Source organism: Grampus griseus (assembly GCF_964374135.1).
Source record: "Grampus griseus genome assembly, chromosome: 1".
In the NCBI taxonomy this organism is placed as follows: domain Eukaryota; kingdom Metazoa; phylum Chordata; class Mammalia; order Artiodactyla; family Delphinidae; genus Grampus; species Grampus griseus.
In genome coordinates this window covers 56,273,374-56,301,223 of record NC_139017.1, presented here as the reverse complement: position 1 = coordinate 56,301,223, position 27,850 = coordinate 56,273,374, and the positions used below count along the sequence as shown (strand labels likewise).

At 37.4% G+C, this 27,850-nt stretch overlaps 2 protein-coding genes across 2 annotated transcripts in view; both read right to left on the bottom strand.

The window, feature by feature from the left end:
• LOC309825984 (rab GTPase-activating protein 1-like) overlaps positions 1-27,850 on the bottom strand; it is a 655,950-nt gene that overhangs the window by 509,986 nt on the left and 118,114 nt on the right. The window contains exon 11 of the mRNA XM_082659907.1: positions 11,654-11,795. Coding sequence (XP_082516033.1) covers positions 11,654-11,795 — 142 coding nt within the window. The remainder of the gene's footprint in view (positions 1-11,653; positions 11,796-27,850) is intronic.
• Positions 13,812-14,828, bottom strand: LOC309826007 (COP9 signalosome complex subunit 8-like). The gene has a single exon (XM_082659935.1). The coding sequence runs from the start codon at positions 14,774-14,776 to the stop codon at positions 14,147-14,149; it is 630 nt and encodes a 209-aa protein (XP_082516061.1). The 5' UTR covers positions 14,777-14,828; the 3' UTR covers positions 13,812-14,146.

Below are 27,850 nucleotides of genomic sequence, written 5' to 3'. Positions count from 1 at the left end.
CAAGCATAATGCTAAAATATGTAGGTACACAAATATTTCTTAAATAAATGAATGAAATTAATTAATATACAAATATGCTCTCTTCCAGGGTGAACTAACCTAGCACTAAGCCTTTAAATATGGCAATTAAAGACAGGTATGACTCAGTCACCTTTTCCCGTCAATTATTTCTCTAAAATTGGTCATTTTTTATTTCCAGGACCAGCACCCTAGTTCAAGCTTTACCTCCTCAAATTAGATGTATATATCATGGATTCTTCACTATTCTAAACTGCATTTTATATAATATACTGCCAGCTTAATCTTCCTAATGCAAACCTTTGCTCATGCCATGCCCGAGCTCAAAATCCCTCTAAGATTCTCCACTGCTTTACACAAAGTCTATGCTGTTCAGTGTTTCCAGGGAGTTTCTCCAAGGCCTGCTCTCAACCTGCCTCTTCAACCTCACATTCACTGCCTCCTAGGCATACTGAAGATTCTGTTCATGTCTGTACTTTTTGCTTTCACATATGTCAAAATGCTATGCTTCTTACTTTCTACTCTTGCAAATCCCACTAACTCTTTCAAACTTTCCCAGACTCGGTCATTTGAAAATGAATTGAAACTAGCATTTACCAGAGACGCACTGCATGGAACTCTCTGACAGACCCACAAAGATGAGTAAGAATTGAGCTTCTCAGAGGAATTTACAGTCGCTAGGAGAGAGAAGACACATGTAACTATAATTTAATATGGAATATCATAAATGACACTAAAAACATGTAAGTAGAATTATAGTGGAATTCTGTAGTCAGGGAACAAGAGATTACTTCTGACTGGGGATAAGTAGAGGTATCATGAGAAAAATATCATTTAAACTGATAGCTGAACCTTGGCTTCAAAAGGCAGAGACGGGAAGGACTTCACAAGTAATGGAAATAGCTCAATAAAAGACACTCGAAACCTACAGCAATCAATGCTCTTATAATTCATTTGGAAATTCATCACGTACTGTTTTGAAGTTATCTAGGTCATTTTTTGGTCCTTTTTTTTTTTTAGAATTTAATTTTTTTTCCAGTTGTACTGAGATATAAATGACATGCAGTACTGTATAAGTTTCAGTGTCCAGTATCTAGGTTATTTTTTGTTTAGCTAATACTGCATATATTTATACCCTTGGAAGGGCCTGGTCTAATAGGAGAGATGAGATACAAACTTGTAAAATAAGGGGAGTAATAGTAATTATCTTGCATGGTTATGGTAACAAGTGAGGCAACATGTATGCAAAAGTGGCTATTACATAACAGATGCTTGAAAAAGGATAGTTTCCTTCATTTCTGGTACCTAGCTCTTTGTTACAGGCAGTTCTAAAATGACCCCTACGATTCCTGCCTCCTGGTATAAACACCCTATAAAGTCCCTACACTTGAGTGTGGGTGGGACATATGAATATGATGGATGTCATGGCTGTGATCACATTGTGTTACATGGCAAAGGTGAAGGGATGCTGCAGATATAAAGTCCCTAACCACTCTGGCTTTAAGTTAATCAAAGGGAGTCTATCCCAGATGAGCCTGACCTAATCAGGTAAACCCTTAAAAGAGGCCTTGGGCCTTCCCTTAGAGAGATTCTCCTGCTGGCCTTGAAGCAAGCCCCCATGAGTGCTACAACTGCAAAGAAATGAATTCTGTGAGCTCTGAAGGGAACCCCAAGTCTTAGATGAGACTGAAGCCCCAACCAAAACTTTGATTGCAGCTTCGTGAGACCACGAACAGAGGACCCAGCTAAGCCATGCCCAGACTCTCGATCCATGGAAACTGTGAGATAATAAATGTGTGTTACTTTAAGGTGCTAAATTTTTTTGTAACTTGTTATGAAGCAATATAAAGCTAATTAATATACTCTCTCCCTCTACTTTCTCTCAAACACCTTCCCTTATCAAATGTATTTTTTAATCATTTTAATTTGTTGAAACAGATAATGTAAAAATGCAAGAATGAAACAACAATATTATAAAGTCCTTTCTTCCCTCTCACTGACTCTCTCTCTCTCTCATACACATGCGTGCGTGTGCACACACACACACCAATTTTATAAATATAGAAAGTATCTGATTGGAAAAGAAACAGTATGTAGTCTACCAATATTATTTTATTGGAACATATTTCCTCATCTGTAAAATGATATAATAATAGTATTGACATTATAGGGTTGATAAGAGGATTAAATGAATTAAAGTCGGTAGGCAATTTAAATCCTTGTTACTCAAAGTCTGGTGTGACCAAGAGCAATGGCATCTGGTAGAAGATTTTTTTTTTTTTAATAAGAGTTCATTTTAACAAGATCTCCAGGTAATACATGTGCACATTTAAGGTTTAAGAAGCACTTCATTAATGAGCACTTATCACTCATGTAAGTGCAATATGATCATTATATTTCTTAAAAAACTCATTTCTTTTCTATACTCTCTATCTTCTTTTCATTTGAATATAAAGAAATTTCATTTGCAAACTGATTTCTATAGTAAAAGCTGTTTGTGATTATCTTTTCTCTAATCAGACTATGAATTAAGAAATTAAAAGAAAATAAACCTCTAGTTGAGTTTGAGACTATTTTGCTCTCTACTCAAAATGAGTTAGAAGTAGTATTAGACAGCTAATCATCACTCAGATCAAGGGGAAAATTTTTTTTCTAGATAGCATTTAACCAATCCAAACACAAAAACAAAAAATGCAGATTACACAAAACATAAAAAGTACAACCAAGTGTGAAGCTTGCCTAATATTACTGTGAATCTGGTCTTTTACAATTACTTGGGCATGTGTCTTAAAGGAAATCACACTATATTTGCCAACCACTGCCTTCTTGTAACTTACTATCCATTTTACAAGTAACTAAATACAATTCTGAGGTCAACAAACAGAAAGCCAGTTTGAAATCCAAAGGAAGCAATACCAAGTACACCTCAAGTTTCAAAAGCAGGAGCAATTCAGAACTTGTGGAAGTATATAAACGTGACAAAGTAGTTTAAAGACAATCCCTATAGGGCTTCCTTGGTAGCGCAGTCGTGACAAGGTAGTTTAAAGACAATCCCTATAGGGCTTCCTTGGTAGCGCAGTGGTTAAGAATCTGCCTGCCAAGGCAGGGGACACAGGTGCGAGCCCTGGTCCGGGAGGATCCCACATGCTGTGGAGCAGCTAAGCCCATGGGCCACAACTACTGAGCCTGTGCTCTAGAGCCCACGAGCCACAACTACTGAGCCCGCATGCCTATAGCCTGTGTTCCTCAACAAGAGAAGCCACCACAATGAGAAGCCCCCGCTCGCCGCAACTAAAGAAAGCCTGCACACACCAACAAATACCCAACGCAGCCAAAAATAAAATAATTTTTTAAAAATAATAATAATCCCTATAATGTTGCATTGATGGACTTAACTTTCTGCTAAGATTCCTTGCGTTCAAATTAATACCCTTTAACACACTTCACTTTTTGAACAACGTTTGAAAAATATGCAAAGGTACCTTAATTCATTTTATTTTAGATCTTTCCCAGGAAATTAAGAGCAACTTTAGTCCTTTTAAATCTGCATCCCTTTTTAGTTAAATTACAGGCTAAGGTAAGACAATTTAGAGTGACTTGAACTTCCACTTTTGCTTTGACAGGCAAATTGCTGAAAATAATTAAATAAAAGAATACTCCAATTCCCCCCAGCAGGAACACATTTCTATGCCACCTCCAATTCTAACTTTTGATATTTGCGTTGACAGAATGTCAATTACAGAACTAATAATAAAGTGTATTGAAAATGTATGAAGTCTCTGATCTATAAAAGAAAAGAAACTATTACTTCCTACTCTGTGATTTTTGTAGCTTTTTTAATACAGGTGATGGCTAATAGATTTTCAAAAGGCAAGGTGACATTTCAAACAGTGAAAAACTGTTAAGAACAGAAGTGAAAAATTTTTAGGGAAAAACAGAAATCTGATGACTTGTTCTTATTCAGACCATATATAAGAATGAGAAATTGGGCTTCCCTGGTGGCGCAGTGGTTGAGGGTTCGCCTGCCGATGTGGGGGACGCGGGTTTGTGCCCCGGTCCGGGAGGATCCCGCATGCTGCGGAGCGGCTGGGCCCGTGGGCCGTGGCCGCTGGGCCTGCGCGTCTGGAGCCTGTGCTCCACAGAGGGAGAGGCCACAGCAGTGACAGGCCCGCGTACCGCAAAGAGAAAAAAAAAAAAGAATGAGAAACTGAAATGTTTATGTATATTTTTCATATTTTCAATTGCAATTCCATAAATGTTACCTCTTTTTTCTAGTCTTTCTCAGTATGAAATCATTTTGAAGCAATATAAAAGGAAAAATATTTATTCATTTATTACTATAATTTTATTATAATAAATATATTTATTATTTATTCCTTCATTTATTATTTTTCATATTGTTTACTGAATCTCATTGAGAAGGTGGCATTTGAGGAAAGATTAGAAAGAGAGGAAGGAGAGATCCATGTGGCAATCTAGGAAACAAGGAGTTCCAGCCAGCGGGTACAGCAAGTGCAGCAGCTAGAAGGCAGAGTACACCTGGTGTGTTTGAAGAATAGCAAAGGATAAGGGTGGAATTTGTGGGGCAGAAAGTGACAGGAAATGAGGTCAGAAAGGTTAAAAGCAGAGAGCAAAATCACAGACAGCCTTGTAAACTATGGTAAAGAACTTTGGCAAGTGAAATGAAAAGCCAACTGAGGATTTTTAGAAGAAATGTGATCTGACAGATTTCAAAAGGATGACTATGGTGATATGGAATACAGACGAAGGGGTTGTGGACAAGGGTGGAAGGCAGCAGACCCGTTAGGAGGTACTACAATAATCCAGTACAAGAAATGACAGGGCCAGAGAGAGGTCAGATTCTGGATTCTAAGATTTGGAGCCTAGGAGTTGTCACTTGCTGACAGGGGAAGACTAAAGGCTTGGTTGTGGGAGAATCAGGCTTCACCCATATACTCCACCTGGAAGACATCCTCTCCGTAGAATAGAAAAGAGAGAAGCAAAACCATCGTACGCATGCAAGGCCTCACGTCCAGCATGGATCTGTGACTAGCTAGGAACCCCTCTGGTCTGAGTGTATGTACAGCCTTGCATGTATACACAGCCTCCCAGACCACCAGTGATATGTAGAATCTAATGAGGCCCATTCATTTCTTAAATCTCCTTATTAAAATTCTGGTCAATCTGTGGCTTTCCCCAACCAGAATTACAACCTCATGCTACTTAAAACATTGGTCTTCCCATTCTTTTGCCATAAAAAAAAAATCACTATTGTTTCCAACAATGTTCTAGAAATACGGGGTTTTTCTACATTTGCTCCAAATCAAGTGAGTCCCTTCCACGGGTGAAAACAAAGCTACTAGTTTTCACAGCTTGCCCCACCCTAGCAAAACCACCACAATAATAAGCCAGTGGTGGGAATGAGAAGAATGGGAGCAGCCTCAAGCACTAAAACACCACAGACTGTTCTCACCCAAGGTTCAGTGGTTTTTCTTAAATAAATGCTTCTCAATTTTTTATATAATTTGATCACTTTCTCAAGACCTTAACTGGCTGTTTTCTGACAATTTTATTGACGTTTATGATTGCTTTTTGATGAGCAGATTTGCCAAGCTCCTCACCCAAGCCATTCTGCACTAAACACATTTTAAATGTAATTTGCCTGAGCAATCTACTAAAAAATGTCATAGAAAATATTTTTAAACATTTCTAAGTACGGAAATTGCCAGTATGCTAAAATCACTATTTTCTTTTGACTGTTAACATGACTTGGTTGAAGAGCTTACTCAGGTGACCTTAAGTAGAAAAGCCTCTAAGCAGAGTAAATAGCATTTGCAAAGACACAGAAGCACGTCAGGGAACTGCATGCATTTTGTTAAGTGTTAGGTTAAGTGTTGGGTGGGTAACTATTTTTAGCTCTCCCTTTCCTACTACAGATGAGCTCAAATCTCTTACACCCTAAATATGCCCTTTGTTGGCCAGATGCAACCCAATGTTTTTACTCCAATCTCTTTTCTCGTCTTCTCCATCAACCTTCTTGAAAGAATAATTTGAACACTATTCAAACTTCTCCCCTTCCTCACCTCTAGTCAATCCTCAATCCACTACAATAAGGCTTCCTTCCCAACTTTACTAAAATTACCCTCAGAAGGGTTCAGTAATCTCTCAAATTTACCAAATCCGATTAACAATTTTTGGTCCTTATCATACTGAAACTCTTGTTCCATTTGTCAATACTGCACATCACTCTTTCCTTCTGAATCTCCACTCCTTAGTCTATTAACACATTGTCTTAGCTCTCCTCATATTGTTCTGATCATTTTTCTGCAGATAAGTCCTTTAGCTGCACTTAAAGGATCTCTTAAACTCTACTTCTAAACCCCCCCTCCCACATTTCTCCCAAGGAAATTTCAGCCATTATCACTGCTTCACACTGATGACTCTCAAACCTTTATCTCCAGTTGTAAAACTTCTCTCACAATTTAAGGCTATTTCTAATAACTGAAAAGTAGTTCCACTTTAATGTTCCACAGTGAGTTCAAATTCATCAGTGTCTGAAACTGAATGAATCTTACCCCCACCCCCAAACCGACTCTTCCCAGGTGTTCCCTATCTCATTTGTTGGCATCCACACCATCCAGGCACCTCAGCTACAAACCTAGATTGAATTTATGATTCTTTCTCCTCCCTTCTCTTCTGCTGCCCATGACATCCAATTAAGTTACAAGCCCCACTGCTTTAACCTCAGGAATATTCTCAAATCTCTTTTACCCCTCATTCCTTACATTTTGAGGTAGTCATTTTGACACAACTGTGTCAAAAGAACTTTGTCAAAATGGCTATGTCAGAAATGAAGCTTGACAGTATAGCACAGGGAGATGGGCTTGGTGCTTTGTGACCACCTGGAGGGGTGGGAGAGGGAGGGTGGGAGGGGGAGGCTCAAGAGGGAGGGGGTATGGGGACACGCGTATGCATATGGCTGATTTGCTTTGTTGTGAAACAGAAACCAACAAAGTATTGTGAAGCAATTATACTCCAATAAAGATCTATTAAAAAAAAAAAAAAGAAATGAAGCTTGAGCCCAGTTTAGCTCTCTGCCAAGACTGGAAAATGATGGCCTATCCAATACTTCCTACATGATTTTAAGATCCTGGCAGTGAATGTTTCTAAATATTTTGCTGATTAAAGCCATGGCCGCTGAGCCTGCGCATCCGGAGCCTGTGCTCCACAACGGGAGAGGACACAACACTGAGAGGCCCGCATACTGCAAAAAAAAAAAAAAAAAAAAAAATGATCTAGAAAATGTAAGATCTACAATATCTTGTCTGTAAAGGGAATACTAAAAATACTACCTTTTAAGCAATTAGAAGCAGAGTTACAATTCAGTGGTTTAAAAGAAGAATATACGCATGCCTCATTTTATTGTTCTTTGCTTTACTACTCTGGCACACATTGTGAACTTTACAAATTGAAGGTTAGTAGCAATCCTGGGTCCAGCAAGTCTATCGGCAGCATTTTTCCAATAGCATTTGCTCACTTCAAGTCTCTGTGTCACATTTTGGTAATTCTCACAATATTTCAAACTTTTTCATTATTATTACATTTGTTATGGTGATCTGTGATCAATGATTTGATGTTACTATTGCAAAAAAGATTACAACTTGCTGAAGGCTCAGATGATGGTTAGCATTTTTTAGCAAAAAAGTATTTAATTAAGGTATGTATACTGTTTTTAGCTATAATGCTATTGCACACTTAATAGACTACAGTGTAGTGTAAACATAACTTTTATATGCACTGGGAAACCAAAAAATTCATGTGGCTCACTTTATTATGATATTTGCTTTATTGCAGTGGTCTGGAACAGAACCCACAATACCTCCAAGGTATGCCTGTACTTTGATTTTGTGTGTCATGAAAATTCATGCTCTTTAGGGTAAGACTGCCATAGGTTTGAATTCTGTAGATTATACTTTTTTAGCCCTATGACCTCGAATAATTTACTTAAAATTTTTTTAGCCTATTTCCTCACATGTAATATAAAGACGATAATAGTCATTTCTCAGGACTAATGTGAGTAAAATATGAAACTAGGTCTATTAAATATCAAATACATTATATACACAAAGCAGATATTTAATCCATTTTAGTTAGTTATCCTTCTTTTAAGTTAGTGAATAGAAGTGAGGAATTTTTATTTACTAAATTAGAATAAAAGGCATAATTATGTGGTACTAAATTGTATAATATATTTTTACTGAGTAGGGCTGAGTCATTCTATTATTTTTCTTCTTTCCCAATTCTAGCTCCATATATTTTTTCATTTCTAAAGGAAATGGCATTTTTGCAAGACATTATCTGAAATCTTGTGTTCAAGTAACTTTCTGGTAGATACTTGTCACACCTATTTATTTTTCTTCCTGAGCACACAGCTCAATTATATTCCCCAACCACCCCTGTGGTTCTTGTTTAGCAGAAAAGAATGTGCACAGCTTCCACGTCTGGCCCAAAATTCTCCTTCATGCGATCTCTGTCTTTTCCTCTTCATGTTGGCTGGGACAGAAATGACAAAAGTGTTCCCGGAAGTCATATAAAATATAATGGAGTCACACAATGGAAGTAAGGGCTGAACTCTGTGATCACTAGAATACTAAGGAAGTGAATGTTCTGTGACTCCAAGGCTAGGACATAAAAGGCACTGCAACTTCCACCTTGGTTTCGGGGATTGCCATCTGGGGAAAGCTAACCATTATATCATAAGGACACCCAACGAGAACTATGGGGAGGCCTATGTGGAGAGGAACTGAAGTTTCTTGCCAATCGCCAGCAACATTTTGGCAGCTATGTGAATCAGCCCCTTGGAAGCTCCTCCAAGCTTTCAGCCCCACCCAATGAAGTCTTCAGATAACTATATCCCCCAGATAATATCTGACTCTTCCTAAGAAACTCTTAGCCAGAATTGACCAGACAAGCCTAATTCCTGACCCCCAGAAACCATGAGATAATACATGTTTTTTAAGTCAAAAAAAAAAATTACTTCCAACCACATGTAAAAATTTAAATAGATCACAGACAAATCATTAAGGAAAAAAACTGACAGGGAATTCTCTGGCGGTCCAGTGGCTAGGACTCCATGCTTCCACTGCAGGGGCCCATGTTTGATCCCAGGTCAGGGAACTAAGATCCCTCAAGTTGCACGGCACAGCCAAAAAAAAAACCGAAAATGACAAATTAGACTTCACAAAAATTAAACTTTTGTTTCTCAAAAGACAATGTTCATTTCTTTTTATGGCTGAGTAATATTCCATTGTATATATGTGCCACATCTTCTTTATCCATTCATCTGTCGATGGACACTTAGATTGCTTCCATGTCCTGGCTATTGTAAATAGAGCTGCAGTTGAACATTGCGGTACATGACTCTTTTTGAGTTACGGTTTTCTCAGGATATATGCCCAGTAGTGGGATTGTTGGTAGTGAGGTGGATGGACCTAGAGTCTGTCATACACCGTGAAGTAAGTCAGAATGAGAAAAACAAATATCATATGCTAACACATATATATGGAATCCACCCCCCCCAAAAAAAAAGTGGTTATGAAGAACCTAGGGGCAGGACGGGAATAAAGACGCAGACATAGAGAATGGACTTGAGGACACAGGGAGGGGGAAGGGAAAGCTGGGACGAAGTGAGAGAGTGGAATGGACTTATATATACTACCAAATGTAAAATAGATAGCTAGTGGGAAGCAGCCGCACAGCACAGGGAGATCAGCTCCATGCTTTGTGACCACCTAGAGGGGTGGGATCGGGAGGGTCGGTGGGAGGCACAAGAGGGAGGGGATATGGGGATATATGTATATGTATAGCTGATTCACTTTGTTATAAAGCAGAAATTAACACACCATTGTAAAGCAATTATACTCCAATAAAGATGTTAAAAAAAAAGATATTGTTCAGAAAATGAAAAGGCAAACTACAGAGAGGGAGAAAATATTTGCAAAATATACCCGATAAAGGACCTTTGCCAACATATATAAAGAAATCTTAAAAATCAACAAGGAAAAAATAATCAACAAGGAGACAAATAACCCAATTTTAAAATGGTCAACAGATTTGAATAGAGTCTTGACCAAGAAGATAAACAGATGGCAAATACCACAGAAAAAGATGCACGACAGAATTAGTCATTAGAGAAATTCAACTTAATATCACAAGAAATGATTATATACCCTCTAGAATGGCTAAAATTTTAAAAACTGACAATGCCGAATGTTGATAAGGATTCAAAGCAACTGACTCATCAGTAAGGAAAATGGCACAGCTACTTTGAAAAACAGCTCAGTTGTTTCCTACAAAGTTATCAACAACATACGCTTACTGTAAGACTTGGCATTCCACTCCTAGGTGTTTACCCAAGAGAAACGAAAGCACATATTCACCAAAGACTCATACTCAAATGTTCATAGCAGCTCTATTCCTAATAGCCAATAGCTAAAAACAAATTCACCATTAACTGGTGAATAGACAGATAAACAAATTGTGGCGTATCTTTACAACAGATTACTACTAACAATAAAAAGGAACCACCTATTGATACAACATATATAAATCTCAAAAGTTTTACGCTATGTGAAAGATGCTATATATCAATACAAAAGTCTGTACTATATGATTCATTTTATATGAAATTGTACAAGAGGCAAAACATGGTGACGGAACACAGATTAGTGATTGACAAAGACCACAAGTGAGGGGAAAAGATGGACTGTAAAGGGGCATGAGGGAAATTTGGCCGGGGGGAGGGTGGAGGGAGGGGTGGTTAATGGAAATGTTTTATATCATGATTCTTGCGGTAGTTATACAGATGTATATCCACTTGTCAAAATTTGATGAACCATACACTTAAAACATGTACATTCTATTGTATGTAATTTATATCTTCATAATTTTTTAAATGAAACACTCAGAATAATGTCTAGCATACTAAGCACTCAACAAATATTAGCTAAAAATAACTTATTTTTATGGCAATCAAAGAAAGGAATGGTTTCATAGAGAGAAAGACTGAGAATTCTAAAATGCCCTTTTCAAAGGGCCAAATGAAGTGTGACTCTCCTGAGGTTGGTTAGCATCTCTCAGCAGCATTCAAGTAGTAAACAGAGAAGATACCAGCTAGTATTTCAAAAAGTGAATGGTAAGTGAAAAGGCAACAACAAAAAACAAGTCAGAACTGAATAATGTCAAATGAGGAGTATGACATGAAATATCACTGAAATTCTAAAAACACTTAAGAGAATTTGAAAGTTCTCATTAAACACTTCAAAAGTACTTAAAATAGGAAGCAAGACAAAAAAGTTAGGCTGTCAAATTTAAATAGTTGTATAAGTGGGACTGGGGAGCATTCAACCAAGGAACCAAATAGACCAAATTCTCTTCTGCATCTACTAGAATCTAGTCTAAGAGTAGCAGAGACTACAGAGAATTACCACTCCTCGCTTTATCCCTCCCATAGGCACGCACACACGCACACGCACACACACACACACACACACACACATACACACCACACATCGTTCAGGATTATAAGTAAAGCAGCTATGTAAAGAGAGGGAACTGAATAAATTTCACTTCTTACCCTCTTCTGCTTCATCCTCCTGGGGTGACAATGGGCCCCCTCCACTAGTAGGAGTGATTGGTTCCTCCTTCTCAGACTCTCGCTGTAGACTCACCACCTCATATATTGCATCTCCAGCATTGGTATGGCCTTTTCCCTCAGACTGAGAAAGATATAAACACATGTTTCAACATTAGAAATGTTTTGGTTTTTTGTTTTCTTTTTGCGTTACGCGGGCCTCTCACTGTTGTGGCCTCTCCCATTGCGGAGCACAGGCTCCGGATGCACAGGCTCAGCGGCCATGGCTCACGGGCCTAGCCGCTCCGCAGCATGTGAGATCTTCCCGGACCGGGGCACGAACCCGTGTCCCCTGCATCGGCAGGCGGACTCTCAACCACTGCACCACCAGGGAAGCCCCAACATTAGAAATTTGAAGAAGGGACTTCCCTGGTGGTCCAGTGGTTAAGACTCCACGCTCCCAATGCAAGGGGCCCAGATTCAATCCCTGGTTAGGGAACTAGATCCCACATGCTGCAACTAAGACCCAGCGCAGCCAAATAAACAAATATTTTTTTTTAAAAAGGGAATCTGAAGAAAACATTGAAAGATAGTATATTTCAGTGGTCCTTAAAAAGAGCTAAAATGAAGAGCAGCATGTCATGTTTGATCTACAGCATGTCTGAAGTTGAGAAAAAATTTTAAAGTATATTGTTCTTCACATAGTAGTCTAAATGTATCGTTCTTTTAGTATTATTTTAACCAATACAATGAAACCTACTAACCATTTTGAGAAAACTCGATTTCTTTTATCAGAAAAACCTGAGACAGCACAGATTCCAGGGCAGACAGATAAGCAAGTGATGCCGGATTCTCAGGACTGACTACCTTGCTCTGAGGTAAAGAGATACCAGCTATATCCATCAGCTAATTCATCGAAGCAGACACTTATCACCTTATAAATGGTTTATATTCTAAATGGCCATTGGTTAAGGAGGAAAAATTAAGGTAACAGCCAATTAACCAACCTAGCACAGCCTACACAGCCCTAAATAAATTGGACCTTGCCTCTCTCTCAAGCCTCATCTCACACCTAAAGACTGTTACTACATTTCAGCCACTCTGGCCTTGTTTCAGCTCTGGGAACTTTAAATTCTTTCCCCACTCAAGGTCTTGGGACATTCTTTTCTTTCTGCAAATACAGCTTTTCCTCCTACTCTTTGCTAACTCCCATCAATCCTGGATCCTTACCTCCTAATGTCACTTTACAAAGAAGCTAAATGAAGTTTCCATGTTTTTGATTCCCAGCAAACCCTGTCCTTCTCCTTTACTGCACTTACTACAATATAACTACACATAATTCTTATTATTATATTTATTTGTTTAATGGCTATCTCATCCAGAAGAGAGGAAGCATTATATGCGCAAGGATTATGTTGACTTCCTTTTTTTTTTTTTTAGGTCATTTCTATTTAATTAAGAAATTTGTAATTTAAAAGAGACAATGACAAACTAGAACACAACCACAGGAAGACAGGATAGTGAAACTTCTAGAAACTACCTTAGAAAAAACAGTTGAAAAATTCAATTAAATACTTACTGAACAAATGCAGAATAAATGAACTAGGGGGTGGTTTTAACCTGAAGATACAATAAACAACTTCAAATATTCAGAGGGCTGTCAAACAAAAAATGAAAGACTTGTTCAGTATTTCTCCAAAGGGCAGAACTTGACCCAAGGGCCAAATATAAGCAGCCAAGAGGCTGCAGGACAGTCGTACAAAGTGTATCACTTAATCGCTTCTTTCCCAAACAATGCATTCCACACTTACGTTTCCCTTCTTCTGAAAGGAAATATTACAACTTAATACTTCTCATGAATGTCTTTAACAAGTCCCATTTTCATGGCAAGCCCTCCACTGCCAGCAATGGATGTACTCACACTCTCAGAAAAAAATCTAAAGTTAACAAGCTGGTTTACTAGGGATATGGCCTTTGTTCCTCAGCTCTATCTCAGCATTTTATATTTGTGATTCTCAGGAGGGGAGAGAAAAAGAGCATATTCTCCAAAGGGGGTGAATTAGAGTCCCCGGCACTTCAGATCCTGCCCCTGGGGACAGTCCTCCTCAAACCCCAGACGTATCACTGTAACTATCAACCTGTGGTAGAGATGGGAGTGTGCTGGGGCAGAAGAAAACAGCTGACAACCACTGTTCTACATGAAGTAGGAGAGCTGTATTTCACGAGTCACTAGGAAATATAAACTGACTGCCTAATACTGACGGGCTCCATCCAAACTGTCAAATATTACAAAATGAGAATTGTTTCAACAACCATTCAGCATGTTTAAGGACAAAATATATATAATATATTTTATATTATATACGTATTTTATCACATACTCAGTAAGGAATGCTGAGGTGCTTAATCCATCCAATAAAATTGAAAATAAAAACTTTACATTTTTCTGTCAGTATTCAGGATGCTGAAGGTGGATCTTGAACTCAGAATGATAAGTCAGTTTTCGAGGAAAGCCACATAATCAGTGAGTCTGGCTAACTGCTGTTCATTGGGGATGGGTGGAACGGGGGCAGGCTCTGAAAAGGGAATAAACCTGTTAAAGGAAACAACCAGGGCCCCTGCAACTGGCTTTCTGGGCATGACCATCCTTGTGGTGGAGTCGGCCTGCCATTCTTGTTCTAGGATACCTTTCACAGCCTCTTCCACGGGAAGTCCAACAAAGGCTGCGAAATCGTCGGCAATAACGGAGGTATATGCCTGAGAGACCAGGGAGAAGGCTCGCCTCCAGGTGGCATCTCTAAGTGCCTCCATGATTGGCTGGACCGTCTCAGACCATGGGTGAGCGCTGATGGTGGTATAGATCCCAGGGAAATCTCTCTGCCAGATTCTTTGTCCTACCGACCAAATTCCCCCAAGTTCAGAATTTGCAGATTTTATAGCAGGTGGTATTCTTTTCCAAAGATATCTTGCATTATTCATGTCATTATAAAGCAGATATAAAGCTAGAAGCTGACCATACACTGGGGGTGTAGCAATTCCTCCTGGAGCCTCGAGCTCCTGGTTCTCGCACTGATCCAGCAACTTTCTGAAACTAAAGGAACTTTCCGCCATCACCGCCACGGGCATCTTCCCAGCTGGTCCCACCACTGAACCTCCCCGCCGAGCCAGACCTCAGACTGTCCCTATGTTGACTTTCAATCAGAAATAATATGGTACCTGACACATAGAAGGTACTCAACAAATGAGTGGAATAAATGAATAGACTAATGGTAAAACATGAATTTTAGAGTCAAATAGATCTGAGTCTGAACTCAAATTTCACTACTAATAAGAGTGTGCTCTTGGACAAAATACTTAACTTTTCTGAGTCACAGTATCTATAACAATAAAATGGAAATAAACCACCTTAAAATTATTAAGAAGATTAAATATAACAATACTTTGGACATAAACCAAAGTGCTGGAACAAATTTATAATAATATTATTATTATTGCAATGTTTGTACCACCATACTAGACTCTAAAGAAAATAAAATATGAATAATATAAATCTAACTTTACACATAAAGGAACTAGAGAAAGAGGGACAAACAAAACCCAAAGTTAGTAGAAGGAAAGATATCATAAAGAACAGAGCAGAAATAAATGAAATAGAAACAAAGAAAACAATAGCAAAGATCAATAAAATTAAAAGCTGGTTCTTTGAGAAGATAAACAAAATTGATAAACCATTAGCTAGACTCATCAAGAAAAAGAGGGAGAGGACTCAAATCAATAAAATTAGAAATGATAAAGGAGAAGTTACAACAGACAGCGCAGAAATACAAACATCCTAAGAGACTACTACAAGAAACTCTATGCCAATAAAATGGACAACCTGGAAGAAATGGACAAATTCTTAGAAAGGTATAAGCTTCCAAGACTGAACCAGAAAGAAATAGAAAATACGAACAGACCAATCACAAGTAATGAAATTGAAATTGTGATTAAAAATCTTCCAACAAACAAAAGTCCAGGACCAGATGGCTTCACAGGTGAATTCTATCAAACATTTAGAGAAGAGCTAATACCCACCCTTCTCAAACTCTTCCAAACAATTGCAAAGAAAGGAACACTCGCAAACTCATTCTATGAGGTCACCATTACCCTGATACCAAAACCAGACAAAGATACTACAAAAAAAGAAAATTACAGACCAATATCACTCATGAATATAGATGCAAAAATCCTCCACAAAATACTAGCAAACAGAATCCAACAACACATTAAAAGGATCATACACCATGATCAAGTGGGATTCATCCCAGGGATGCAAGGATTCTTCAATATACGCAAATCAATGTGATACACCATATTAACAAATTGAAGAAGAAAAACCATATGATCATCTCAATAGATGCAGAAAAAGCTCTTGACAAAATTCAACACCGATTTATGATAAAAACTCTCCAGAAAGTGGGCATAGAGGGAACCTACTTCAACATAATAAAGGCCACATACGACAAACCTACAGTAAACATCATTCTCCATGGTGAAAAACTGAAAGCATTTCCTCTAAGATCAGGAGCAAGACAAGGATGTCCACTCTCGCCACTATTATTCAACATAGTTTTGGAAGTCCTAGCCACAGCAATCAGAGAAGAAAAAGAAATAAAAGGAATACAAATTGGAAAAGAAGAAGTAAAACTATCACTGTTTGCAGATGACATGATACTATACATAAAGAATCCTAAAGATGTTACTAGAAAGCTACTAAAGCTAATCAATGAATTTGGTAAAGTTGCAGGATACAAAATTAATGCACAGAAATCTCTTGGATTCCTATACACTAATGATGAAAAATCTAAAAGAGAAATTAAGGAAACACTCCCATTTACCACTGCAACAAAAAGAATAAAATACCTAGGAATAAACCTACCTAGGGAGACAAAAGACCTGTGTGCAGAAAACTATAAGACACTGATGAAAGAAATTAAAGATGATACAAAGAGATGGAGAGATACACCATGTTCTTGGATTGGAAGAATCAATATTGTGAAAATGACTATACTACCCAAAGCAATCTACAGATTCAGTGCAATCCCTATCAAGTTACCAATGGCATTTTTTACAGAACTAGAACAAAAAAACCTTAAAATTTGTATGAAGACACAAAAGAGCCTGAACAGTCAAAGCAGTCTTGAGGGAAAAAAAAGGAGCGGCAGGAATCAGACTCCCTGACTTCAGACTATACTACAAAGCTACAGTAATCAAGACAATATGGTACTAGCACAAAAACAGAAATATAGACCAATGGAACAGGATAGAAAGCCCAGAGATAAACCCACGCACCTATGGTCAACTAATCTATGACAAAGGAGGCCGGGATATACAATGGAGAAAAGACAGCCTCTTCAATAAGTGGTGCTGGGAAAACTGGACAGCTACATGTGAAAGAATGAAATTAGAACACTCCCTAACACCATAAACAAAAGTAAACTCAAAATGGATTAGAGACCTAAATGTAAGACCGGACATTATAAAACTCTTAGAGGAAAACATAGGAAGAACACTCTTTGATGTAAATCACAGCAAGATCATTTTTGACCCACCTCCTAGAGTAATGGAAAGAATAAATGGATTAATCTCCAAAATATATAAACAGCTCATGCAGCTCAATGTTAAAAAAAACAAACAACCCAATCCAAAAATGGGCAGAAGACCTAAATAGACATTTCTTCAAAGAAGACATACAGATGCACAAGAAGCTCATGAAAAGCTGCTCAACATCACTAATTATTAGAGAAATGCAAATCAAGACTACAATGAGGTATCACCTCACACCAGTTAGAATGGGCATCATCAGAAAATCTACAAACAACAAATGCTGGAGAGGGTGTGGAGAAAAGGGAACCCTCTTGCACTGTTGGTGGGAATGTAAATTGATTGATACAGTCACTATGGAGAACAGTATGGAGGTTCCTTAAAAAACTAAAAATAGAACTACCATATGACCCAGCAATCCCACTACTGGGCATATACCCAGAGAAAACCATAATTCAAAAAGATACATGCACCCCAATGTTCACTGCAGCACTATTTACATTAGCCAGGTCATGGAAGCAACCTAAATGCCCATTGATAGACGAATGGATAAAGAAGATGTGGTACATATATACAATGGAATATTACTCAGCCATAAAATGGAATGAAATTGGGTCATTTGTAGAGACATGGATGGATCTAGAGACTGTCATACAGAGTGAAGTAAGTCAGAAAGAGAAAAACAAATATCATATATTAATGCATATATGTGGAATCTAGAAAAATGGTACAGATGAACCAGTCTGCAGGGCAGAAATAGAGACACGGATGTAGAGAACAAAGGTATGGACACCAAGGTGGGAAAGTGGCGGGGGTGGAGGGGTGGGGGTGGTGGTGGGATTAATTGGGAGATTGGGATTGACATGTGTAAACTAATATGTATAAAATGGATAACTAATGAGAACCTGCTGTATAAAAATAAATAAATAAAATTCTAAAAATAAAAAAAAGAAGAATATAGGCATAGATAGAGAAATAATATCTCTAATATCTACCTGTATTGTAATCCATTTAAATTATAAAAATAAAACTACTTTATTCACTGTTTTCAAGAATTACTTTTGAACCATAAACCAAATTTCGGGTGCATTTTCAAATCATTTAGCAAATAATAAAATGTAAAACTGTCTACTACATTAAACATAGAAAAAAAAAGAAGAAGAAGACAGCGGTGGAAAGTTAAATGGTTAGGTTTAAACCAACCAAATTTTTATTGCATTTCTGCTATATTTAAGAAACAAAGACCTCAATCCCTAGAGCAACCATTAAAATAATTATATAAAGAAATATAATAAAAATGAAATACTAACTGTTCAAATAATCCAAAAGATGACAGCAAAGGAGAAATAAAGAAATGTAAAATAAGAAACAAGTAGGAAACAAATAATAAAATAGTAAACTTAAATTTAAACATATCAATATTTATGTTAAATATAAACTGCCTAAACAATTAAAAAACAAAATTCTCAGATTATGTTTAAAAAAAGACAACTATTTTCTGTCTACAAAAAAACCCACTTTAAATGTAGTGACATAGGCAAGTTGAAGGTAAAATGAGCTTAGAAGACATACCACAAAAACACTAATCAAAAGAAAGCTGAAGAGACTATATTAATAAAAGACAAAGCAGACTACCAAACAAGAAAAAAAAAATCACTGCGTATAAAGAAGGACACTGCACCATGTTGAAAGGATCAACTCAACAAGAACACATAAGAATCTTGTAAGTGTATGCACCTAACAACAGGCTTTCAAATATATGAAGCAAAAAATTCAAAGAAATGAAAGGAGAGGGACCAATTCATATTTATAATTGGAGACATCAACATTCTTCTCACAGTAACGAAAAGAAGTTTACAAAAATTCAGCAATCTTATAGAAGAACTGAACACCATCAACAGCAGGATCTGATATTTATATACCACTCCACCGAATAACAGCAGAGTACATATTCTTTTCAAATGCAAATGGAACATTCACCAAAACAAACCATTTCCTGGATTATAAAACAAACTTTAAGAAAATTTTTAAACGTGAAATAATATGTTTAGTGACCGTGATACAAGTAAACTGGAAATCAACAACAGAAATACATCTGAAAAATCCCCAAATACTCGGGAATAAAATAACACACTTCTAAATACTCCATGGATCTAAGCCAAAGAGGAAGGCTCAAATTAGAAAATATTTTGAACTGAACAAAAATGAAAATACAATAAATCAAAATTAGTGGGATACATCTAAACAGTGTACATAGGGAGATTTAGAGCTATAAATGCTTGCAAGTATTTCAAGTGAGACATCCAAAAATCAATAACCTAAACTTCCACCTTAAGAAACTAGGAAAAGAAGCACAAAATAATCTAAAACTAGCAGAAGTGAGAAAATAAAGATAATAGCACAAATCAATAAAACCGGGGACAGAAAAAATTAAAAATCAATGAAACCAAAACGTAGTTCTTTACAAAGACCAATGAATTGATAAACCTCTAGCTAAATTCCCAAAGCAAAAAAGAAAGAAGATACAAATTACCAATACCAGGAACAAAAGAGTGGATATCACTACAGACCCCATGACATCAAATGGATAATAAATAAATACTGCAAATGGCCCTATGCATATTAATTGGACAACTTAGAAAAAATGCACCAAGTTTAAGGTGTACAGCATAATGACCTGATACACTATATCAATATATATTGCAAAATAACTACCACAGTAACATCCTTCAACTCACATAGTTACTCTTGGTAACTTACTGATTATACTTTTTTATTTTTCAATTGAAGTATAGTTGATTTACAATGTTTCAGGTATACAGCAAAGTGATTCAGTTTTATATGCGTGTGTGTGTGTGTGTGTGTGTGTGTGTGTATATATTCTTTTCCAGATTTCTTTCCATTATACGTTATTACAAGATATTGAATATAGTTCCCTGTGCTATACAGTAGGTCCTTGTTTTTATCTAATTTATACAGTAGTGTGTATCTGCTAATCCCAAATTCCCAATTTATCCATCCCAACTGATTATACTTTGATTTAAATAGGTTCAAATCAACATGTATCTTCAAAAGGGAATTTTCCTCTTATGCTTTTTAACTCTAATAACTGATAAAAGACTTTGCCTCCAACTGAAAGGAATGTTAAGGCACCTGAAAGCAAAGAAGAGATTTGAGAGGAGGATAAAAAAAAAAGTTATTTTAACATTAAACCTATATTTAGCCCAGAGCCCATAAAAAGCCTAAATGAGGCCTGTGCTAGGAAAAAGATCTAAGAAAGGGCAGCTACTTCTACTTCCAGCCTGGCTCATGCTCTCCTAGAGAGGAAAGAAGAGGTGGCTCACTTTCCGCTATTAAGGGCCAAGCCACAGGAGCTTCTGAGAGCAGATAAGACTGTGATGACCTTTTGTCATTCCCTAAAACCTACCCTTTTCTTCAGACAAGGCTCCTCCCTCTAAACTATCTCTTGACTGAAAACACAAAACAGGATGATAGGCTTTGGAGAACAGACTTGTCAAGAGAGGAGCTTTTCCTCCCCCTTAACACTTGACCTCCAGTCTTACTTTAGGTCTTTTGGACATTACAACTCTGCCTCTCATTTCTCTATAACTTCCCCTTGTAAGGGAGCAAAACTTGCCACCCCAAAATGTCTCTTTGGCATGCAAATTATTTAGAGATGGAACAAATCAAGGCCAAAAAGACTCAGGAAAAATCTTTGACCTTCCCCCTAACTGCCTAAATTTAGATAGAGGGCCTGTTCCTGGAATAGAGCTGCAGTAAGAGATGTCTGCAAAGGATATGGGCTAGGTGTGATGGGGGAAACTCAGCAGGGCCTAGAGATCACAGTCCATTCTGTGTCCCATTGTCTCTGCATGGCCCAGCAAACATCTATTTACCAAATATTTTCTTTTCCATCTCCATGTGAACTGCCTTTTTTCCCTCTGAAGTTCCAAAACACTACCCCCAACATCCTCTTTTGTCTTCAACTGAAGATGGTATTGAAGGAAGAGCTTCAGCCATTTTGGAGAATTACTCAGTTTTCCTGGGTCTCTACCATGTATACATGTTACTAAACTTTTGTTTGATTTTCTCCTGTTAATCTATCTCATGTCAATGTAATTCTTAGGCCAGCCAGAAGAACCTAAAAGAGTAGAGGAAAATTTCTTCCACCCTAACACCCTTCTCGCCTGTTTCATGAGACTTCTCTTTTCTGAAGGTAAATTTTATTCCTAGCAGATGCAAAAAAAAAAAAAGACCCAAAAAACAGGTAAAGTACTTGGAACAGTGCTCAGCACATAGTAAGTGCTATGGAAGTGTTACTTCTGGTACTGTTTTGTGCTGTTAGATGATATAACACTTTGAGGCATGAGATAGTCTAACCTGTGGTACAATACGAAGAATAACTAAGAAGCAAAAGTGGCTTCCACATCCTATTCTAGTGCTCTTCTAGAAATCTTTCTGGGCAAATAATTATGTTAATAACAATAAGGATAGCAAGCATTCAATCCTGGCAACAACCCAAGCTCATCCCTTGAAAGGTCTTTTTTTTTTTTTTTTTCCTTGAAAGGTCTTTTTTCCCAGATCTTCATTTGGTTAAGTCCCCTCTTGTCACTCAGACCTTAGACATTTAAATATCACTTTCTTCCTTGACCACCCAATATCCACCAAGTCATCATAGCACTCTGTTACTATCTGCTATCTTGCCATTTGTTTGCCTGCCCGTCTGTCCCCTCCATGTATCCTCCATACATACAATGTAAGCTTCATGAAGCAGGGACTTCATCTGCAGCATTTACCACTATATCCCCAACATCTACAATAGTAATCTGTCAGAGCAGGCACTTAATAAATGTTGATTTAATTAATAAGTAAATGAGCAAACAACGCTACATGGTAGGTATTATGTTTACCTCCATTTGTAAATTTGGAGCTGAAGCTCATGGACACAACTACCAAATGACAGAATGGGAACTAGCCTCATGCCTACTATCAGAATCAAATCATTAATATTTGGGGTTACCCTTTTGTGTCACTTTACAGTCTACAAAGTGATAGCACAGACAGTATCTTACATGCTAAAATATACTGCAGGGGAGCAGAATTTGTCACCCCAAAATATGCCACATTAGCATGAAACCAAGCAGGACCCTGTGGGGCCCTCTAGGGCAGGGGTCTCCAATCCCCGTACTAGTCCACAGCCTGTCAGGAGCCGGGCCGCACAGCAGAAGGTGAGCAATGGGTGAGTGAGCGAAGCTCCCTCTGCCGCTACCCATCACTCCCCATCGTTTTCATTGCCACGTGAACCATCCCCCCACCCCCACCCCAGTCCGGGGAAAAACTGTCTTCCACGAAACCAGTCCTGGGTGACAAAAAGGTTGGGGACCGCTGCTCCAGGGTACAAATCCTTTCCGTGTTCCCCATTTCTTGTTTGTAGGAAATAAGCTTCATTCAGCCTCCCAGATCTTCCCAGAGTACCAAAGGGAAGACTCAAACAGTTACTAATTAGGCAAGCATGGGAATGCAGAAACAAATGAGGAACAGTCAAGAAACAACAGTGCAGCATGGGACAGAGACGTGGTTCCTCCTCAAGGAATATACATAACAACATATCTTTGAGTTCTTCAGCAGGAACTATGGCCCCCCACCCAGGTAGAGCACCAGATTCCTGGAACACCACCCTGTTACCTCACCACCAACCAATCAGAAGAAAGTCTGGACACAGTGGAAGATAATACAGACTCTGATCCCCTCCCCAAATGATTAAATGTGATTAACTTCCCCTTTCTCCATTTAAAAAACTTTCATGGTCAAGCAGAATCTTAGGAGTTGGTTCTTGGACATGAGTCTGCCTTCTCCCCAGGTTGCCGGCCTCCTGAATAAAGCAACCTTTCCTTTCTAAACGAGTATTGGCTTTCGAGCGAGTATTGGCTTTCGAGCTTGGCTTTCGAGCCGGCGGGCAGCCAAACATGAGTTCAGTGACAAGCATAAGGATTACTATTTTGAGCTAAAGACAATCAAAACCTAGCAGATTCAGGAAAGCTCTTTTACCTCTCCCTCACTTGCCTAAATTTACAGAGCAAAGGAAGAGAGCTATTACCAGAGATAGCTTCTTACCTAAGAAACTCACCTGTACAGCAGGGCAACCTTTGTTTTCCAAACATCTCCTCTCGCTTCCTGTGAATGGCCTTCCTCTCCTTTGTATCCATAGATCCCTCCCCTTTCTTTGGCTCAGGATGGTATGTAAGTTTCAATTACCAGCAACCTTTTGTGTCTTCATATCTTTATGGTGCTCCCATATGTACATAATTAAATTTTCCTCCTATTAATCTGTCTTATATTTATTTAAATATTAGACAAGCCAAAGAATCTAAAAGGGAAGAAGGGAAATTTTTTCCACCCCTACAATATTCCCTCTCTGCTGTGATCACAGAAAATGACTCACATATACCCTCAAAGGAACTCCTTTTAACCATAACTTTGTGTCATTCTACTACTATTGTCCCTCCTTTTTCTAAACCCCACAGCATTCTGTACATTATTTTCACCTAGTATTTATCATAGCCCTCCTAGTAAAATGGTAATTTTTATATATTTCCTTATTAATAGGAGGTGACACAAAGTTCCTTTGGGGATAAGGTTGTATTTTAAATATCTTATCTTTGCTGTGCCACTACAATAGATATTATAAATTAACTTTGAATTAACTTGACTACAACAGTCATGGAATTATTTGTGCTAAAAACTTTTTATAATTCACTAATTCAAATGGCATAGAATTTTAGACATGAAAAAAAAATTCAGGAATACTATTAACCCACATACACTATGTATCTACACTGGAATAGGTGAGTCCTTCTCAATCAAATGTAAATTTCACTATGTCTTTTTAGGTCAGATGCTCCAATAACTAAACATAACTTAATTTGTTATTATTATTAGAGTTTAAAAATCTCCATAATAAGCAGCAACACATTTTTTTCAGAAAATTTGTTCATCATGATAATCAGATATGCTAATAGAAATTATTTAAATTATTTAAACCCTACTAATTCTACAACATGTGCTTTGTATCTGAAGAAATGTCAATCTACACTAAAACATGTTGTGCTGGCCTCAAAATGTTCTGGATTTCCTAAACTAATCTAATGTAAACAACATTTCTTAAGAGTATCTTTAAAATGAATATTATATAAGCATTTCTTTTTTCATAACACTGTTTTTTCTCTATAATTGCCTCAAATTGTTCTTTGTAGTTTATCACACATCCCCAAATTAAGCAAGAATTCAAGAACCACCCCCTACATGTTTTCAATGCTGCTGACTCGGCTGACCCCCTTGACAAATGAACTCTATTTTACACTAACTTCATCTAAGCAGCTAAATCTGCTCCTATTTTTCTTGAAACTCTATAGTATTCATAAATGCCTAATTTATAAAATAAAAGATCACTGAGTTCAATGAAGTTAAGTGCTGCATTTTCCAAGCTCCCATCTCCATATGCTTCTACTCTTTTATGCCTAACATAACTGCTGTTATCAATTTTTACTACATTTTGGCACAAGCAAAAAGTAGAAAATACTTTTATGAAGAACAACACAGCTAAAAATGTTGCACACCATTACTGTGAACAAAAGCAGGTACCTCTGTCCATAGAAAATAATTTCATTTCAAAATTTCAAACAAGTAGTATTTTAAGAGTAACACCATAGTCTTAAGTACAAGAATATTATCTGGACCTAAAGTAAGTATATCTGACTATGAAATAAGCAAAATTTCATTATTAAATATCAATTAGGTTGCTACTTCCCCATCATACCCAAGTAGCTCTTCCTTGTCATATTTTTCTCCAGGTGATAAGCCTTTTGTTTTATTTATTAAATCTTCAACACACTAAAAGTCTTTAGATAACGAGGATCATTTATTCCTCACTAATAGGCCACTTGGTAATGTGGCCTTGGTAATGTAGTAACGTGTAATTTCTTAAACTCCACAAATGAAAGACAAGGGAAAGGAAAGCTAATACTTAATGAAAGGATCCCAAGTCACTGTGCTTGCCATCTTGCTTTTCTTAACAACTGCATATTACTTTTTAAATGCATTGCAAAAGAGTTTATGTACATAAGGATTCTCTCCTTTCTGGCTTACAATTTCAAATCTTTAAATACTAATTTTTCACAATAAATCCTTTTCAATCAACTAATAACTCCTCAAGTTTTCAATGAAGGCCTATAATAACTGACCTATTCTCATTTCAGTACCCAGAATGAAATACTGCTTTATTCAATTTTATTTCCTTTGATGTAGTCTCATTGTAAGATACACCCTATAGTACAATACAAAGCAAATCTGAAAGTAAGCGGTAACACCTAAATGTCTTATCGTTCTTTAGGCAAAATACAACCAGAAGAATATAAAATTATTCTATGATTTTAAAAATTATAAAACAAAACAAAAACACTACTACAAAGGTTATAACTTTCCTATCAAAGAATCCTGCCAATAAACATCTTATGATGGGACTCACAGCATTTATTTTCAGTAATAGGAAAAGGAAGAAATAATAATTCATCAAATTACTTCTTAGGCAATTTATTAGTGTAGCAACAGGTGATGTCACTATAGTTTAAAGTTATGAGTATCTTCAATATGAATTCATTTTGGGGTACTTCAAAACTGTCATTTTAAAAATCACTTTGAAATGACAGAATAATAATAAGCACATAAAATTTGAAGGAGCAGAACCTTCCAAAATTCTAATTTTGCTTTCAGCTGTTTTGAAAGTCCTCCCATGAATTAATAAATTTTTTTAAAAAAGAAAATATCAAGTGATGCATAATTTCTTTTTTATTGAGATATAACTGACATATAACATTGTATAATGTTAAAGTAACACGTGTAAAGTATACAACGTGTTGATACATTTATATACTGCAATACGATTACCACTGTAGCATTAGCTAACACCTCTATCATGTCACGTCATTATCATTTCTTTTTTGTGGTGAGAACAATTATGATCTAGTCTATTAGCAACTTTAAAATTTATAATACAGTACCGTCATTCCTTGGTATCTATGGAAAGATTGGATTCAGGACTCCTCCATGGACACAAAAATCTATGGATGCTTGTGTCCCTTATATAAAATGACATAGTACAGTTGGCCCTATGTATCTGCAGGTTCTGCATCCACAGATTCAACCAACCAGGAACTGATCCATGGACTGATCCACAGACTGATTAATGGTTGACTGAATCAACCCTTGAGAAACCCGTGGAAAAAGGGCACACTAGACTGCTGACTACAATCACTAAGCTGTGCATTAGACCTCCAGAACTTTTTTATCTACTAGTTGCCAGTTTGTACATACTTTCTTAACTATACTATTTCTGAAGAAAGAAATTAGTTCACTTTCAAAATATCTGCTATGCCATTCCTCTAAATGTTGGCAACAAAAGGTTTTCAGCACTTGACTCCATATTTTGATGGGTATTCATTCAGCCAAATCACTAGCAGAGGGTTTGACTTCCAAACCCAGGAAAAATAGAAGGAGAGACTGAATTTTCTAAAATTCTAACTTTGTATATAAAAGTTGTATATAAAATAAAGTGTACCCTAATACTTTGGATTTGTACCCAGCTTCTCTTTTGTTCCCAGTTGCAGAGGTGAATTATGACATTTTGTCTCCCATTCAAGCCTCAATCAACTGCAGTCTAACTTCCGCCCCACTACTCCTCTGAAATTGTCCAAGTTTTACAGTCTAAGATCTTTGTCTCTTATTTACCAATCAAATCCTTAGCTAACCTTCCTGAAGTACCTGATGCTTAAGGCATTCTCTCCTGCAGGAAACAATTTCCTCCCTCGCCATTCCTGGCCTCGTGCTCTTGTGATTTTACCCCTAGATCTGCGCTTATCCTTCTACATTCACTTGGCTCAATCCTCTTCCTATACCAATCTTCAATGTCTCCCCACTCAACACTTGGCCACCTACTCCTAGTCACAATTCTCAAGCTTTAACCACTTTTAAAATCTTTATTTCCCAAGCTTAGGATACAAATATCTAACTGCTTACTAAACCTAAAAGTTCCACAGAAATGTGAAATTCAGCATAACTGAAACTCCGCTAGCTTTCCTCATGAGTCTCGAAACATTTCTCCTTGAAAGTCTATTTCTGTAACAGGGAAAAGCTAAATGGGACTCCAGGTTCGATCGGTTTCTTTGACTTTAACCTTTGCTTTTTGTTGCTTTTGTTATTATAATCATACATAATGGCCTGCCTCAGGGAACCCTGCCCCTCTGCCTGAATGTTAAACTGAAGTGCCTCTGTTCAGTTCAAAGGGAGACAACCTCACCCCACCCACCTGTGGATGTCTCAAGAAAGAAGAAGAAATTAACACATCCCCTCATGGAGGCTGGCCATTCCACAGGGTATTTGCAAAACTTATGGCCTTTTGACTTTACTTACTCATCTCCTCCCCCTCTCTGTGCTATAAAAGAAGCTGGCATCCAAACCCCGATAAGATGGTTTATCAGAGACACTAGCCTGGCATCTTCTCCATCTGCCGGCTTTCTGAATAAAGTCGTATTCCTTGCCTCAACACCTCGTCCCCGATTCACT

What these genes read in the sequence shown, in the direction of transcription:
- LOC309826007 (XM_082659935.1), bottom strand. Translation starts at nt 14,776, where the DNA reads ATGCCCGTGGCGGTGATGGCGGAAAGTTCCTTTAGTTTCAGAAAGTTG.